This window comes from Squalius cephalus, assembly GCF_949319135.1.
Source record: "Squalius cephalus genome assembly, chromosome: 4".
NCBI lineage: Eukaryota > Metazoa > Chordata > Actinopteri > Cypriniformes > Leuciscidae > Squalius > Squalius cephalus.
In genome coordinates this window covers 2,636,046-2,652,674 of record NC_137125.1, presented here as the reverse complement: position 1 = coordinate 2,652,674, position 16,629 = coordinate 2,636,046, and the positions used below count along the sequence as shown (strand labels likewise).

General features: G+C 39.3%; 1 protein-coding gene across 1 annotated transcript in view; it reads left to right on the top strand.

Annotated features, from left to right (window-relative positions):
- Nucleotides 1–16,629, top strand: part of LOC307157232 (NACHT, LRR and PYD domains-containing protein 3-like) — a 103,904-nt gene that overhangs the window by 57,942 nt on the left and 29,333 nt on the right. The window contains exon 9 of the mRNA XM_079869079.1: nucleotides 1,461–1,507. Coding sequence (XP_079725205.1) covers nucleotides 1,461–1,507 — 47 coding nt within the window. The remainder of the gene's footprint in view (nucleotides 1–1,460; nucleotides 1,508–16,629) is intronic.

Sequence of the window (16,629 nt, the reverse complement as noted above, 5' to 3'; positions counted from 1 at the left end):
CAGTCTAGAACCACCGACAGTTCAAGATCGAAACGCAAGTGATTTGCCAGCTTTTTCACCAAAAAAAAAAAAAAAAATGCTGCCTAGCACTCAACAATTGCTTTTCAACTTTGTGAGTTAGAAGTAAGTTATACTCTGAATTAAATTGGAGACGTTTTTTATAAATTGTGGGTGAAGGGGTCAGAGAATACTGGAGGTCTGGATATTTACTTTAGTCAGATATTTCTGCCATTGATCGACTCGGGCACGCCGATGATCCTGATGTTGTTCCGTCTGCTCCGGCCCTCTAGATCCGCAGTCTTGGCTTTAAGCTTTGCGTTGCTCTCCATTAAGGCTGCGAGGGAGGTTTCTAGACGTTCAACATGCTCATCTAGCGACTCCGCATGGATGGTACTCCAGCGTGGTAATTCGCTGTCCATGATCAGATACTGTGGCTTGCACACAGTCAAGTTATACTTCTAATGTTGAAACTGCAGCCTTGAACTTGGCTGCCAAGGCCGCTCTTCCAACAGCTCTGTTAGTGCCGCCATGTTCACTTCGTCTGGTGTAACGAGTGCCTCGGCTTTCATGTTCACCTTTTTAGATACTCTTTAGGTACTCTTATTCAAAAGTTGTCTTGTTAGTTTTCGTAGTGTGTCAGGTAAAACTCGGTGGGGTAGTTAAAGGACACTGAATGGGGAAGTCCATTACTCCATTGGACTTACCGGAAACCCCCATACATGGCTTTTCTAACACAACTGAAAAGCTACAGGATATTTCTCAGTAATGAGGCAGTAACGTCACTGTTCTTTAACCCTCTGGGGTCTGAGGTGTTTCTGGGCCCTGGAGAATAAAATAGGTTTATGATCGGAGAGCAGAACATCTGAGAACACAATATCAGTGGCATCGAGCCCGTAAGATAGTACGAGATCCTCCAAGACAAGAAACTCCTGCGACAAGGAATTTGACACACAGCAAACATGAATATTAATATGATGACCAGAAACAAGCAAACATCTAATAAACACACTCACTCACAGCCCAAAAACACACACCCCATCAGACACACACACACACACACACACACACAAACACACACATACACACGTATATAATGTTAAATTTCTAAGTTCAGTCGTTACGTGATTTCTCTATTATACTTTATTTATTATTATTATTGATTTATTTTATTTTATTATTGATTTATGTTATTATTATAATTTTTGCTTTATCTACCCATGAATATATATAATGTTATTTTTATTTTACTGTACATAGATGTACATGTTGTTTTAATGCTTTGGCAATACAAAATTTAATTGTCATGACAATAAAGTTTTCTGAATGGAATATAATTTAATTGAGAGAGAGATTGTGTGAGTGTATTTGTGTGTGAGTGAGTGTGTGGAGTGTATCGGTTTGTGTGTGAGTGTGTGTGTGTCTGGTTGTGTGTTTACTGATTAACTGTATGTGTTTTGTAGTGTGGATCATGGAGGAGAGATCAGGATTACAGCAGGACCATACAAATGTACGTCTACACACACACTCTCTCTCTCTCTCTCTCTCTCTCTCTATCTCTCTCTCTCTCTCACACACACACACACACACACTCTCTTTCTCACACACTCACACACACACATACCAGAGGGGACTAGTGTTTCTGGTCATTTTAAAGAAACAAAAATTACATACAAAATTTTCTTTTAAGCTCCTTTTGCATAATATAACTTCAAATATGCATTTTTTTATTTTTAAAAAAACATGCCAAGTGGGGATCTGAAACTCTGAACGATCTCTACCTATACAAGTGGGGACTCTCATAGGCTGCAATGGAGCTGTGTGTGTGTGTGTGTGTGTGTGTGAACAGTGAAGTGAACTGGCAGTGAAGTCTGTCTTCATTATGTAACTATATATATAACCCATCAGTTATCAAAAAAAAAAAAAAAATGGCAGCAACAGTTCAAAAGCAGAGGCGAGAATATCCTCTTATCATTCATAATATTATTTTTCTTATTTAACGCTCTCTCTTCACAGATACTTTCTAAGCTTGGTTATGCAGTCCCTAACAATTTACTTGTTACTACTTTTCTTAATAATTTCTTCTGTAACTCAGTAGCAGTTCCATACCAACAAATAATACAGAATATCATAACACTTACAATGAAAGCACTATAAAACATCAGAAGCGTTATGATGTGGACATTACAGCAAAGTTATTGCTTTAAGAAATTCATTCTCTGTTGTGGCCTAATTAAAACATAATTTCTACTCTAATAAAATCAATAGACATGTCATTTTTTTTTATATTTCCTTTGTTTCTAGGATGATGATGTACAGAGATAGTCAGTGTTTGAAATATTGCTCAATTTAAATGCAACCAAACATGTGTCGCTCGTTACCATCCAACAGTGGACCTTTCTTGTAGATCTAATTCAAACTTTTAAGTTGACTTGCTTCATCTGGTCATTTTGAAGAAACAAAAATTAAATACGCAATTTTCTTTTAAGGTCTTTTTTCATAATATATCTTTAAATATGCAACAACAAAAAAACTTAAACATGCCAAGATGGAATCTCAACTCTGAACGATGTCTACCTATACAAGTGGGGACTTTCTGAACGATCTCTACCTATACAAGTGGGGATTCACAATAGCCTGCAATGGAACTGTGTGTGTGTGTGTGTGTGTGTGTGTGTGTGTGTGTGTGTGTGTGTGTGTGTGAACAGTTAAGTATATATATATATCACACACACTGTGTGTGTGTGTGTGTGTGTGAACAGTGAACATATATATATATTCATTCATTTATTCATTTCATTTAGCAGACGCTTTTATCCAAAGCGACTTACAAATGAGAACAATAGAAGCAGTTAAACTAGCAGTAGGACAACAAAATGCAAGTGCTATGACCCTTCTCAGTTTAATTCAACGCAATTTTTTTTTTTTTTTTTAAGTTATAGAACAGAATAGAATAGAGTAGTAGAGAGAAAGTGTTAGTATTACTGGATCAAGTGCTGTCGAAAAAGAAGTGTCTTCAGCCGTTTCTTAAAAGTGGCTATGGACTCAGCCGCTCTGGTTGAGTTAGGCAGATCATTCCACCAGCAGGGAACAGTCATGGTAAAGGTCCGAGAAAGAGATTTTGTGCCTCTTTGAGATGGCACCACAAGACGCCGTTCACTTGCAGAGCGCAAGTTCCTGGATGGCACGTAAGTCTGAAGTAAAGAGTTAAAGTAAAAGGGAGCAGAACCAGTGGTTGTTCTGTAGGCAAACGTCAGTGACTTGAATTTGATGCGAGCGGCAACTGGCAACCAGTGCAATTTTGTGAGGAGAGGAGTCACGTGTGCCCTTTTCGGCTCGTTAAAGACCACTCTAGCTGCGGCGTTCTGGATCAGTTGCAGAGGTTTGACTGTGCAAGCTGGAAGACCAGCCAGGAGAGAGTTACAATAGTCAAGTCTGGATAAAACAAGCGCTTGGACAAGGAGTTGAGTAGCATGTTCTGATAGGAAGGGTCTGATCCTCCTAATGTTGTACCAGGCAAATCTACATGACCGGGAAGTTCTTGCAATGTGGTCTGTGAAGTTCAATTGATCATCAATTACCACACCAAGGTTCCTGGCTGACCTAGATAGAGTTATGGATGACGAGTCTAGCTGAATGGTGAAGTTGTGGTGAAGTGTTGGGTTGGCCGGGACCACGAGTAGCTCTGTCTTCGCAAGGTTTAGTTGAAGGTGGTGGTCCTTCATCCAGCTAGAAATGTCTGTCAGGCAGGCTGAGATGCGAGCAGCTACCGTCGGATCGTCAGGCTGGAATGAGAGGTAGAGTTGTGTGTCATCAGCGTAGCAGTGATAGGAAAAACCATGTTTCTGAATCACAGATCCTAGTGATGTCATGTAGATGGAGAAGAGAAGCGGTCCCAGCACTGAGCCCTGAGGCACTCCAGTAGCTAGATGTTGTTTCTTAGACACCTCACCCCTCCACGAAACCCTAAAGGACCTACCTGAGAGGTAAGACTTGAACCATTGGAGTGCGGTTCCCGAGATGCCCTTCGTCTTTAGGATTGACAGGAGGATCTGGTGGTTAACTGTGTCAAAGGCAGCAGACAGATCCAGCAGGATGAGAACTGAGGATTTGGAGGCTGCTCTTGCCAGTCTCAGAGCTTCAATTACTGAGAGCAGGGCCGTCTCAGTTGAGTGTCCGCGTTTGAAACCAGACTGATTGTTGTCCAAGAGGTTGTTCTGTGTAAGGAAGGAAGAGATCTGGTTGAAAACAACTCGTTCAAGTGTTTTCGCGTCGAATGGAAGGAGAGATACCGGTCTGTAATTTTCCAGATGTGCTGTATTTAGACTGGGTTTCTTAAGCAGTGGGGTTACACGAGCCTGCTTAAATGCTGTGGGAAAGGTACCAGTGTGAAGAGAGGTGTTTATGATGTGTGTGAGTATGGGTGCAACTGAGGATGAAATGGCTTGAAGTAGGTTAGTGGGAATAGGATCAAGCGGACAGGTGGTAGGGCGAATGGAAAGGAGGAGATTGGAGACTTCTGTCTCTGAGAGTAGAGAGAAGGAGGGTAGAGAGTGTGTGTTAGCTGGAAAAGTGTGTGTGTCAATTTGTGGATTGCTAAATTGGCCGCTGATGGAGGTTGTTTTATTTTTAAAGAATGTAGCAAAATCGTCAGCTTTTAGTGTTGATGAAGGAGGAGGAGGAGGAGGGTTGAGAAGAGAGGAGAAGGTTTTGAAAAGCATGCGAGAGTCTGAAGAATTGTTCATTTTGTTGTGATAGTAAGTCATTTTAGCAGTAGAGATATTATCAGAGAAGGAAGAGAGGAGGGACTGATAAAGACCAAGATCAGTAGGATCTTTTGATTTGCGCCACTTCCTCTCTGCACCCCTGAGTTTAGAACGATGTTCTCGGAGAACATCAGATGGGGCAGAGGGTGTGGCGCGGGCTGGCCTGGAGGAAAGGGGGCAGAAGGTGTCCAAGCAGGATGTTAAAGTGGAGAAAAGATTATCAGTTGCACTGTTAGTATCTAGTGTTGAAAGCTGATCAGGTGGAGGAAGTGTGGATGAGACCAGAGAGGATAGACGAGAGGGTGAGAGTGAGCGTAGGTTTCGCCGAAAGGTGACCTGTGGAGGAGTGTGTGTTGTGTTCTGTGGCAGGTTGATGTTGAGAGTGATATATGTATATATATATATATATATATATATATATATATATATATATACACACACACAATATATATAAAATAACATATATAAAATATATGTTCACACAGGCATCAGAGATCACAATATGCATTGTAGCGACAATGAGTATCGAACCAAACACAATTGAAGCTTTTAGGTGATTTTGTTCATACATAATCCCACAAAGAGTCTTCACATCCCAGACTCAAATCACAAACCAGAGCCATAACTCACCCAGGCTCCAGAGAGTCTGTAACCAAAGACTTCTATTGGTTAACAGAAGGAAGATTTGTTCAGAACGTCTCATGATCCTCATACATCTTGTCATCGGGGCAAGGCGCCAACCAGTCGGGCTGTTTAAAACTGACCTCCAGCACTAACGAAATAACTGGTCAATACTAGCTTTGTTGCCGAAGCGCTGACTGGTTAAGAGATGACCGAGACCAAAGGTCCCATGAGAGAGACAAACAGATTTCAGCAGGAAATACCCATGACCTCAGGGTATTTCCAAGCCCATACACTTTACACACCAAAAGACTTTTACATATCAAAATCCATAAAACTCATTCAAGAACAATTTTCAATGGACAACATCATACATCATTCTATGTGTTTCTACGATATATGTGTCCGTTTAATATGCTTTAATCCCATATAATTCATGTAATTGTTATAATTATAATTATTAGATGTGTGAATGAAAGTGTGTACTGTTTCATATCAATGCTATCTTACGAACACAACTAGCAAGATGGCTGGAATTAAATCTGTGTAAAATGTTTCATATTCTGATAATTAGAAATCATGCCTAAACTGTTGCATCTGGTCTTTAAATTAGAGAAACCCCCCAGGGAAGACATGATTTATGACTTTGCAAACAAAGCAGCAGTCATGACATATTTGTAGGAGTATTCTTACAAACCTTTTTTGTTTTAAAAAACCCTTTAAAAACCAGCGCAGAGCGTTGGGGAAAAAAAGTTCGTTCGTTCAAAATGTTCTGATACAGAAGAGCTCTCAACGAGTGCAGAACAAAGACGGAGACGGCAGATGATGGTTTAGTCACCATGTAACGTTAACAGACGAGCAGATCAACCCAAATTAAGATCAGATGGGTTAGATTCATTTCCAGTCATCTATAGCTCTTTTCCGTATCTCATTTTCTTTCTTTCTTTGTGTTATTCTTTCTTTTCCGATTGAAAGTCTCGGTTTTAAGTTAAGTTTTGCTGCAAAGTTTCGGTCCACGATTCACGGCAACGCATGCTTTCAACTTCAAAGACCTTCAACCATCCGGCATCCACGCCACAGACATCTATCCAGACACGAGGAGACATAACCAACGAACGAACCCCTTTGACGCTGACCAAAGGAATTCCCAAAAGGAACGCAAAAGCAAAGACGCAATTACCCCCAGACTAAAACTGAACTGGTGCATTGATATAAATTTAATAACCTGCTTAAAACGATAGAAGGGTTAAATTAATGTTTGATGGTTCGTTCAGGTCATGTCTAAGTGCATATGGAATCTGGAGATTTCATCCTTTCACTCTTAAACCCACTCTTTCCTCACTCTATCCCTTTCTGCAATGCGTATGAATGTGTGTGTGTGTGTGTGCGTTTTTGTTAGATATTTTAGATATTAGCTTTATGTGTTAGAATAATCAGAGTCTTGTTTGTCAAGTCAAGTCAAGTCAAGTCATCTTCATTTATATAGCGCTTTTAACAATGTAGATTGTCTCAAAGCAGCTTTACAGAGATAAATGTATGATTTAACATAAGATTGTTTTGGCTTTATAGCGGTTCTTTAATAAAGTTATTTTCCAGCTAAAGTTAGTTTTGATTGATACGCTTCCGTCGCAACGATCATTTGTTATTAAATTAGGGGCCGCTACCACGACACCACTCCCTCTACACAGACTTTAAACGCGATCCTGTGAGAAACGCTGATGGCGTTCAGATGCGCATTAAGAACGGGTTCAGTAGTTATGTGCGTTTGAATATATGTGCACAGGTTTGGAATTCCCTACAAACCAAGCCTAAACAAATTACTGGTGTTTCCTTATAGTTTTGATTCAGAATTTTATTTTATTTTATCAATTCGGGGTAGATACGCGAATTGAGTTTCCCCGACGACGCTTTATCTGTAGAGTGGGAAAGGGATCCTCCATAGGGAGAGACTAGTTGGCACTTCAGCACTGCGTTGACATCGGGTCCAGGCGAAGGTCCTTCGTCAGATCTGGAAACAGCCTGGATCCGGCAGGCTGCAGGAAAACCTCGGGATAAACAAAGACACTAAAATTAGCGTAGATGCCATTCTTCTCATGATGTAACAAGTACATCAGGATTTATGGGAAGTGTTCCCAGTTCCAGCTGACCTAATCTATGCAGCCTAACACTGAATTTTAGAAGTCTATAATGTATTATGTGAATGCTATGTCAAAGAGATGTGTCTTTAATCTAGATTTGAACTGACAGAGTGTGTCTGCTTCCCGGACAATGTTAGGAAGACTGTTCCAAAGTTTTGGTGCTAAATAGGAAAAGGATCTACCGCCAGCAGTCGATTTTGATATTCTAGGTATTATCAACTGGCCGGAATTTTGAGATCGCAATAGACGTGAAGGAGTATAATGCGTTAAGAGCTCGCTCAAGTACTGCGGAGCTAAACCATTAAGTGCTTTGTAAGTAATCAGCAATATTTTAAAATTGATGCGATGTTTAATAGGGAGCCAGTGCAGTGTTGACAGAACCGGGCTAATATGGTCATACTTCCTGGTTCTGGTAAGAACTCGAGCTGCTGCGTTTTGAACTAGCTGTAGTTTGTTTATTAAGCGTGCAGTGCAACCACCCAGTAGAGCATTACAATAGTCTAGCCTTGATGTCATGACAGCATGAACTAATTGTTCCGCATTTGTCAATGAGAGCATATGGCGTAATTTAGATATATTTTTAAGATGGAAAAATGCGGTTTTACAGATACTAGACATGTGACTTTCAAATGAAAGATTGGTATCAAAGAGCACACCCAGGTTCCTAACCGACGACGAAGACTTAACAGAGCAGCCATCAAGTGTTAGACAGTATTCTAAGTTATTACGTGAGGAAGTTTTTTGTCCAATAATTAGAAACTCTGTTTTTTCAGAATTTAGAAGTAGGAAATTACGAGTCATCCAATTTTTTATATCCGCTATGCATTCTGTTAATTTAGTGAATTGGTAAGTTTCGTTAGGTTTTGAAGAAATATAGAGCTGAGTATCGTCGGCATAACAGTGAAAGCTAATGCCATGTTTCCTAATGATATCTCCTAATGGTAACATGTACAGAGTGAACAGCAACGGTCCTAGTACTGAGCCTTGTGGTACGCCATACTGAACTTGTGATCGATAAGACATCTCTTCATTTACTGCTACAAACTGATAACGGTCAGATAAGTATGATTTAAACCATGCTAGTGCATTTCCACTAATGCCAACATAGTTTTCTAGTGGTCAATGGTGTCAAACGCAGCACTAAGATCGAGTAACACTAATAGCGAGATACAACCACGATCGGATGATAAGAGCAAATAATTTGTGACTCTGACGAGAGCAGTCTCAGTACTATGGTATGGTCTAAATCCGGACTGAAAATCCTCGCAGATATCATTTCTTTCTAGAAAGGAACACAGTTGTGAAGATACTGCCTTTTCTAGTATCTTTGACAGAAAAGGTAGATTCGAGATCGGCCTGTAATTGACTAATTCTGAAGGATCAAGTTGCATTTTTTTAACAAGCGGTTTAATCATAGCCAGCTTAAAGTTTTTTTGGTACGTATCCTAGAGACAAAGACGAATTAATGATATTAAGAAGAGGATCTATGACCTCTGGAAGCATCTCTTTCAGTAGCTTAGTCGGTATAGGGTCTAACATACATGTTGTCGATTTAGATGATTTAATGAGTTTAGTAAATTCTTCCTCTCCTATAGCAACGAATGAATAAAAATTTTCCTCTGGGAGACTACAATGCGCTGCCTGATGCGATACTGTGGTAGACGATTGCATAGTTATAATTTTATCCCTGATATTATCAATCTTATAAGTGAAGAAGTTCATAAAGTCGTTACTGCTGTGCTGCTTGGAACCTTCTGTGTTTGAAGCTTTCTTTTTCGTTAGTTTAGCCACTGTTTCAAATAAATACCTAGGATTATGTTTATTTTCTTCTAATAGGGTTGAAAAATAAGCAGATCTAGCAGCTTTTAAAGCCTTTCTGTATGCAATCGAGCTCTCTTTCCATGAAATGCGAAATACCTCTAGTTTTGCTTTCTTCCAGTTTTCGTTCCATTTTTCTGGCTGCTCTCTTAAGGGCCCGAGTGTGCTCGTTGTACCACGGCGTTGGATTATTTTCTTTAATCTTCTTTAAGCGCAACGGAGCAAAGGTGTCTAAAGTGCTGGAAAAGAGAGAGTTAAGAGTTTCTGTTGCAATATCAAGTTTTTCTAAGCTTTCCGGGATGCTAAAATGATTAGGAAGATTATTAATAAAGCAATCTTTAGTGGCAGAGGTGATTGGTCTAACATATTTGTAACACAAAGTCGGCTTTGCAGCCTTGGCTAAATGTAATTTACACATGACTAGGTAATGATCTGAGATGTCATCGCTCTGCTGCAGAATTTCAACGGCATCAACATCTATTCCATGTGATAATATTAGATCTAGAGTATGATTACGACGATGAGTAGGTCCTGACACGTGTTGTCTAACTCCAATAAAGTTTACAATGTCTTTAAATGCCAATCCCAATGCATCTTTTTCATTATCGATGTGTATATTAAAATCACCAACAATTAGTACTTTATCTGCAGCCAATACTAACTCTGATAGAAAGTCCGCAAATTCTTTGATAAAGTCTGTATGGTGCCCTGGTGGCCTGTATACAGTAGCCAGCACAAATCTCAGACGTGATTTATCATTTATACTATCTATTTTTACATTAAGCACTAACACTTCAAAATAATTATATTTAAAACTTGATTTCTTAGTGGTTTTGAAAATATTACTATAGATTACAGCAACACCTCCCCCTTTGCGTTTCAGACGAGGTTCATGTTTATAACAGTAATCTTGCGGGGTGGACTCATTTAAAGTAATGTAATCGTTTGGTTTTAGCCAGGTTTCTGTCAAACACAGCACATCTAGGTTATTATCTGAAATCATATCATTAACAATGAGTGATTTTGAAGTAAGCGATCGAATATTCAGCAACCCAAGCTTTAGCATTTGCTCGTCTGTATTATAGCTGTTTTTTATTTGTTGAACATCAATAAAATTTTTAACCTTAGATAGGTTTAAACATTTTCATTTAGGTTTAAACATTTCCGACTGGCGGAGTCGAACATCATTAGTGCCGACATGAATAATGATCTTAGAGAATTTACGATTAGCATTAGCCAGCACTTTTAAATTTGCTTTGATGTCAGGTGCTCTGGCTCCCGGCAAACATGTGACTATGGTGGCAGGTGTCTCTATTTTCACGTTCCGTGTGATCGAATCGCCAATTACTAAGGCACAATCAACAGAATTCTCAGTGGGTGTTTCACTGAGCGGGGCAAATCGATTTGTTATGGTAATCGGAACGGAAGAGTGGTTTTTAGATCCGCGACTAGAGCGATCCCTCATCGTCACCCATTTGCCCGGCTGCTCAGGCTCTACTTCAGCTGGAACCGAATCATGTAAAGAGTTCACTATGCTAGGCGCATCCAAAATAGTATCTAAAGCTCTAGCACTCTTACTATCCTCAATTAAGGTTTGGATGCGTGTCTCTAATTCTGAAATCTTCTCTGTCAGCCTAACTGACTCCTTGCATTTATCACATATAAATCCTACATTGCCAACAGAGAAGCCTATGCTAAACATGTGACATGAAGTGCAGGTGACAATAACAGGACAAGACATTACTCACCGTGTTTGTTGACTGATTATTACTTACCTGAGCTTTTATTAACTCAAAGGCGCGAGCGCACGAGAGAAAAATAAATAAATGAAATAGCTGAGCGCACGGGTGGCGCGTTAACAGGCTAGCAGTAGCGAATTAGCGTGTTGTGCTAGTAGTAACGGAAGCTAGCAATGTCAATCTGAGATGTTGGGTAAGCTGTATTTAGTATAAGTATAGTATTTAGTATAAACAACTACAAATTGTAGTAAATGATGGTTCAAAACAAAGAAATACGAGGCTAAGACGGAGCTTACAGCACCGAAGCAAACAAACTCACAGCAGGCAAAGAGGCAGACAGGAGCAATCAGTTTGTGTTAGTTATGTGTTAGTATATAATCAATAAAGTATTGTTTGTATTTGAAAAGAGATTGCTTGTGTATGTGCTTATCAAATTTATTGTCTTAAACTTCGATCAAAGTTACCTTGCTAACTATAGTGTTTCACTATAGTTCGGATATTTATATCCGTTGCAGAGTTGCTAGTTACAGTCAGTTCAAATGAACCGCGAACGAGTCATTGCTCGGTTGTAATAAGTGACTCTTTTGAATTCCCTATAAATTAATTAATAATTCCTTTGAGCTAAATTGTAATCACTACAAATTACAAATATATCTTACAGCATAGTTAAACATATATAATAGAAATAAATAAAAAAAGAATAAAAAAAGAATGACGAACATCATCAGTTATCAAAAATTTTATTGCTTGAGGAAAGACCATTTAAATCTACAACTGGGTAAAAAATACAGACGGCCCGGCAGCAACAGTTCAAAAGCAGAGACGAGAAGATCCTCTTATCATTCATAATATTATTTTTCTTATTTAACGCTCTCTCTTCATAGATACTTTCTATGCTTGGTTATGCAGTCCCTAACAATTTACTTGCCATTGTTATGTGCCATTGCACACACACACACATACATGTCTATATTACTAACAGACCAATGTCGCTCTACACTGACCAAGTGGGGACTTTCTGAACGATGTCTACCTATACAAGTGGGGACTCACAATAGCCTGCAATGGAACTGTGTGTGTGTGTGTGTGTGTGTGTGTGTGAACAGTGAAGTGAACTGGCAGTGAAGTCTGCCATCATTATGTAACTATATATATATATATATATATATACTGTATATATATTTAGTATATTATATAGTATATATTATATATTACGCCTTTTATTATTCATAATATAATTTTTCTTATTTAACGCTTATTTTCTCTCTTCATACTGTAGATGCTTTCTATGCTTGGTTATGCAGTCCCTTTAGGGTTTATGGGATTAATCAAACAGAAATAGCTCTTTAAGGTAACGATTTCAGGTGACCTATATTTAATATAGTGTAAAGCATACTTCATACAGTGAATAATGATTTTCTTAATTTAAAATGAACTTTGCGTCCCCAGTTGGATGGTAAAGAACGATACATTTCTGGCTGCTTTGTACATTTCTTGCCATCACAAACACACTGTAAAGATTTTGGAGGTCAATCTCAAAATGTTATGTAGACTTGCTGAACATTTTTAGTTGGTTCAGTTGAAATATATGAAGTAGGGATGTTCGTTTAACATTTTGTTTTCTGACTGACAGCTGATGCTTGTTAACCAGTCAGATCAGTTAACTGACATGATTTGAAGGTTAGATTAGAATTAAATGGAATTAGAATAGATAATAGTCTGTGACTGATTCAAATACCTCAAACATGTAGATTTACATGTGCAAATAGCAGCATTAATAACAGAACATGAGGATTCACACACCGTCACATCAAGCACCCGCAGTGCTTCTGTGAACACAGTAAACCAGAATAAAACTGTATATATAACTGTATATATAATAAATAGGCCAACTTAAATGAACACTTAACAAAACTAAAGTGCAATAAATAATAAACGCTTTAGAGTCTGTTTACATGACATAATTTTCAACTGAAAATTGAAAACGTTTCGGCCGTTCATTTAAACGAAAATGCCATTTTGGGGGCCTGACAATGCAAGCTTTTGAAAACGAGTTTCAAAGTGCAAGGTTTTGAAAACGATGCCTTTACCATCTGCATGTAAACAAAATAAATGTGAATTTGTGAAATTGGTATGTCATTCCAACCCGGTCACACTAAATGCTTCTCTATAGCACACATTGTGTTTATCGCGCAATTCATACGCGAAAATGAGTTTTTACGTGTATGTGATACGCATGGGTGGGTTTAGGGCAGTGGTTCTCAACTCCAGTCCTCGGGGCCCACTGCTCTGCACATTTTGTATGTCTCCCTTATTTAACACATCTGAATCAGATCATCAGCTCGTCAGGAGAGACTCCATGAACTGAACTGAACGTGTCAGATAAGAGAAACATACAAAATGTGCAGAGCAGCGGGTTTAGGTTTAGTAGTGGTGTGTAATATGTTTGGTTAGAATTAGTGTTGTAGGGTGTGTGTGTGTGTATTACATGCAATAAAGTGCGTATCATATGCATGTAAAAAACTAATTTCCGTGTAAATATTGCACGATAAATACAATGCATGCTATAGAGATGCATGTTCCTGAGATCAGGCTGGGCATGCACAAGTAGGCTAACATGTTCACATGCGTACTTTTCATCAGTTGTTCACATGTTCATGAGTATTACGTGTTTGCCGGGTTTTTTTTTTTTTTTTTTTTTTTGACAAAATACTGGCCTGGCTTGCATAATACAGCCCTTTTAGTGTTTATAAGGGTTTGTTTGTAAACAATGTTATAGTTGTATTTAACAATATTTTACATTTTGCACGCAGTTGTGTAGTGTATTACTTTAGTTTGAAAATGACTTGCATTATCTTTTTAACTGTTAAATTCTCATTAATTTCTCTTTTATTATGCTTAGATGAGGTTAAATCTTGGCTTGCTCAAAACTTTTTGTCTTTAAATGAAGACAAAACTGAGGTGATAGCTTTCACCCCACTGATCATTTTAAGACCCCCAGCATCGATTTGAGGAGCTTATCTGCATTCAGATCTACACATGTGCGGAATATGGGGTGTGCTTTTAGATGGGCCTTTACAATTTGACAAACAAATATCTTCTGTAATTGGATCTAGTTTCTATCAACTCCGTCTTTTGTCTAAAATTAAACACTTCCTAACTGACAAAACACTAGAGATGGCTGTTCATGCTTTTATTACTTCCCATTTAGACTACAGCAACTCATTGTATTGCAGTATTTCCAAGTTACAAATCGCTCGCCTTCAACTGGTCCAAAATGCTGCAGCAAGATTTATTAAAAATCGTAAATATGATCACATGATGATGATGATACATTTTATTTATATTGTGCTTTTCTCCGACCCAAAGTGCTACAAAAACAATATATGGTACCCATATATATATATATATATATATATATATATATATACACTGCTCAAAAAAATTAAGGGAACACTTAAACAACACAATGTAACTCCAAGTCAATCACACTTCTGTGAAATTAAACTGTCCACTTAGGAAGCAACACTGATTGACAATCAATTTCACATGCTGTTGTGCGAATGGAATAGACGACCGGTGGAAATTATAGGCAATTAGCAAGACACCCCCAATAAAGGAGTGGTTCTGCAGGTGGTGACCACAGACCACTTCTCAGTTCCTATGCTTCCTGGCTGATGTTTTGGTCACTTTTGAATGCTGGCGGTGCTTTCACTCTAGTGGTAGCATGAGATGGAGTCTACAACCCACACAAGTGGCTCAGGTAGTGCAGCTCATCCAGGATGGCACATCAATGCGAGCTGTGGCAAGAAGGTTTGCTGTGTCTGTCAGCATAGTGTCCAGAGCATGGAGGAGCTACCAGGAGACAGGCCAGTACATCAGGAGACGTGGAGGAGGCCGTAGGAGGGCAACAACCCAGCAGCAGGACCGCTACCTCCGCCTTTTTGCAAGGAGGAGCAGGAGGAACACTGCCAGAGCCCTGCAAAATGACCTGCAGTAGGCCACAAATGTGCATGTGTCTGCTCAAACGGTCAGAAACAGACTCCATGAGGGTGGTATGAGGGCCCGACGTCCACAGGTGGGGGTTGTGCTTACAGCCCAACACCGTGCAGGACGTTTGGCATTTGCCAGAGAACACCAAGATTGGCAAATTCGCCACTGGCGCCCTGTGCTCTTCACAGATGAAAGCAGGCAGCAGAACGTTGTCCATGGCGTCTCCAGACTCTGTCACGTCTGTCACATGTGCTCAGTGTGAACCTGCTTTCATCTGTGAAGAGCACAGGGCGCCAGTGGCGAATTTGCCAATCTTGGTGCTCTCTGGCAAATAATAATAATAATAATAATAATAATAATAATAATAATAAATAATACATTTTATTTATAATGCGCTTTTCTCAAACCCAAAGCGCATACAGTAAAACAAATACAACAAGAGCAATAAAAACAATTAAGAAAAAGCAGCCTTGAACAAATGTGTCTTAATCAACCCTTTGAATTGTCCCAACGTTGGCGCACTTTTAATTGTAGAAGGAAGTAAATTCCATAGCTTGGGGGCTTTACAGGAAAAAGCTCTTTCCCCCATTGTCTTGAGCTTACACAAAGGCTGATGTAATAAGAGGGAATTTGCAGAACGGAGAGAACGCGATGGAATATAAGGGCTAATAAGATCACATAGGTACTCTGGAGCAATACCATGAAATGCCTTATATGTTAGAATGAGAATTTTAAAATCAATTCTCGCCTTTACGGGAAGCCAGTGCAGCTGTGAAAGGACCGGTGTAATGTGCTCACGAGGAGAGGTGCGAGTGAGCACACGAGCAGCAGAGTTCTGTATATACTGTAGCCTGTTTAATGATTTTGCTGGAAGGCCAGAGAACAGGGCATTACAATAGTCTAGCCTAGTTGTGATGAAGGCATGTATGAGTCTTTCTGTGTCAGCAAAGGAGAGAAATGGTCTAAGTCGAGCAATATTTCTCAGATGGTAAAAAGCAGTTTTAGAGACCTGTTTTATATGTGCTTCAAAACTCAATTGTGGGTCAAAAATTACACCGAGATTCCGCACCTGTGGAGAGGGGGTTACCCTGCTAGAGTCAACAATCAGACTAACCTGATCAGCCTTACGAATAGCCACCACTGTACCAATCAGCATCAGTTCCGTTTTAGAGCCATTTAGCATCAGGAAGTTGTTCTGCATCCATGAACTAATCTCTGCTAGACAGCTATGCAAAGTATTTAATGAGCAATGTACGTCCGGCTTTGTAGTGATGTAGATCTGCGTATCATCCGCATAACAGTGATACCCAAGGTCATATTTACTGATGATCTGCCCAAGTGGAAGCATGTAAATATTAAATAAAATTGGACCTAGCACTGAACCTTGAGGAACTCCCTGTCGAACAGGCACGGTATCCGATTTAAAAATGCCCATGCTTACGAACTGTGCACGATGCGCTAAATAAGACCGAAACCAACTGAGTACGACTCCAGAAATACCAAGCCAATTTTCCATCCTATCCAGCAAGAGAGAATGACATAGAGTGTCGAAAGCAG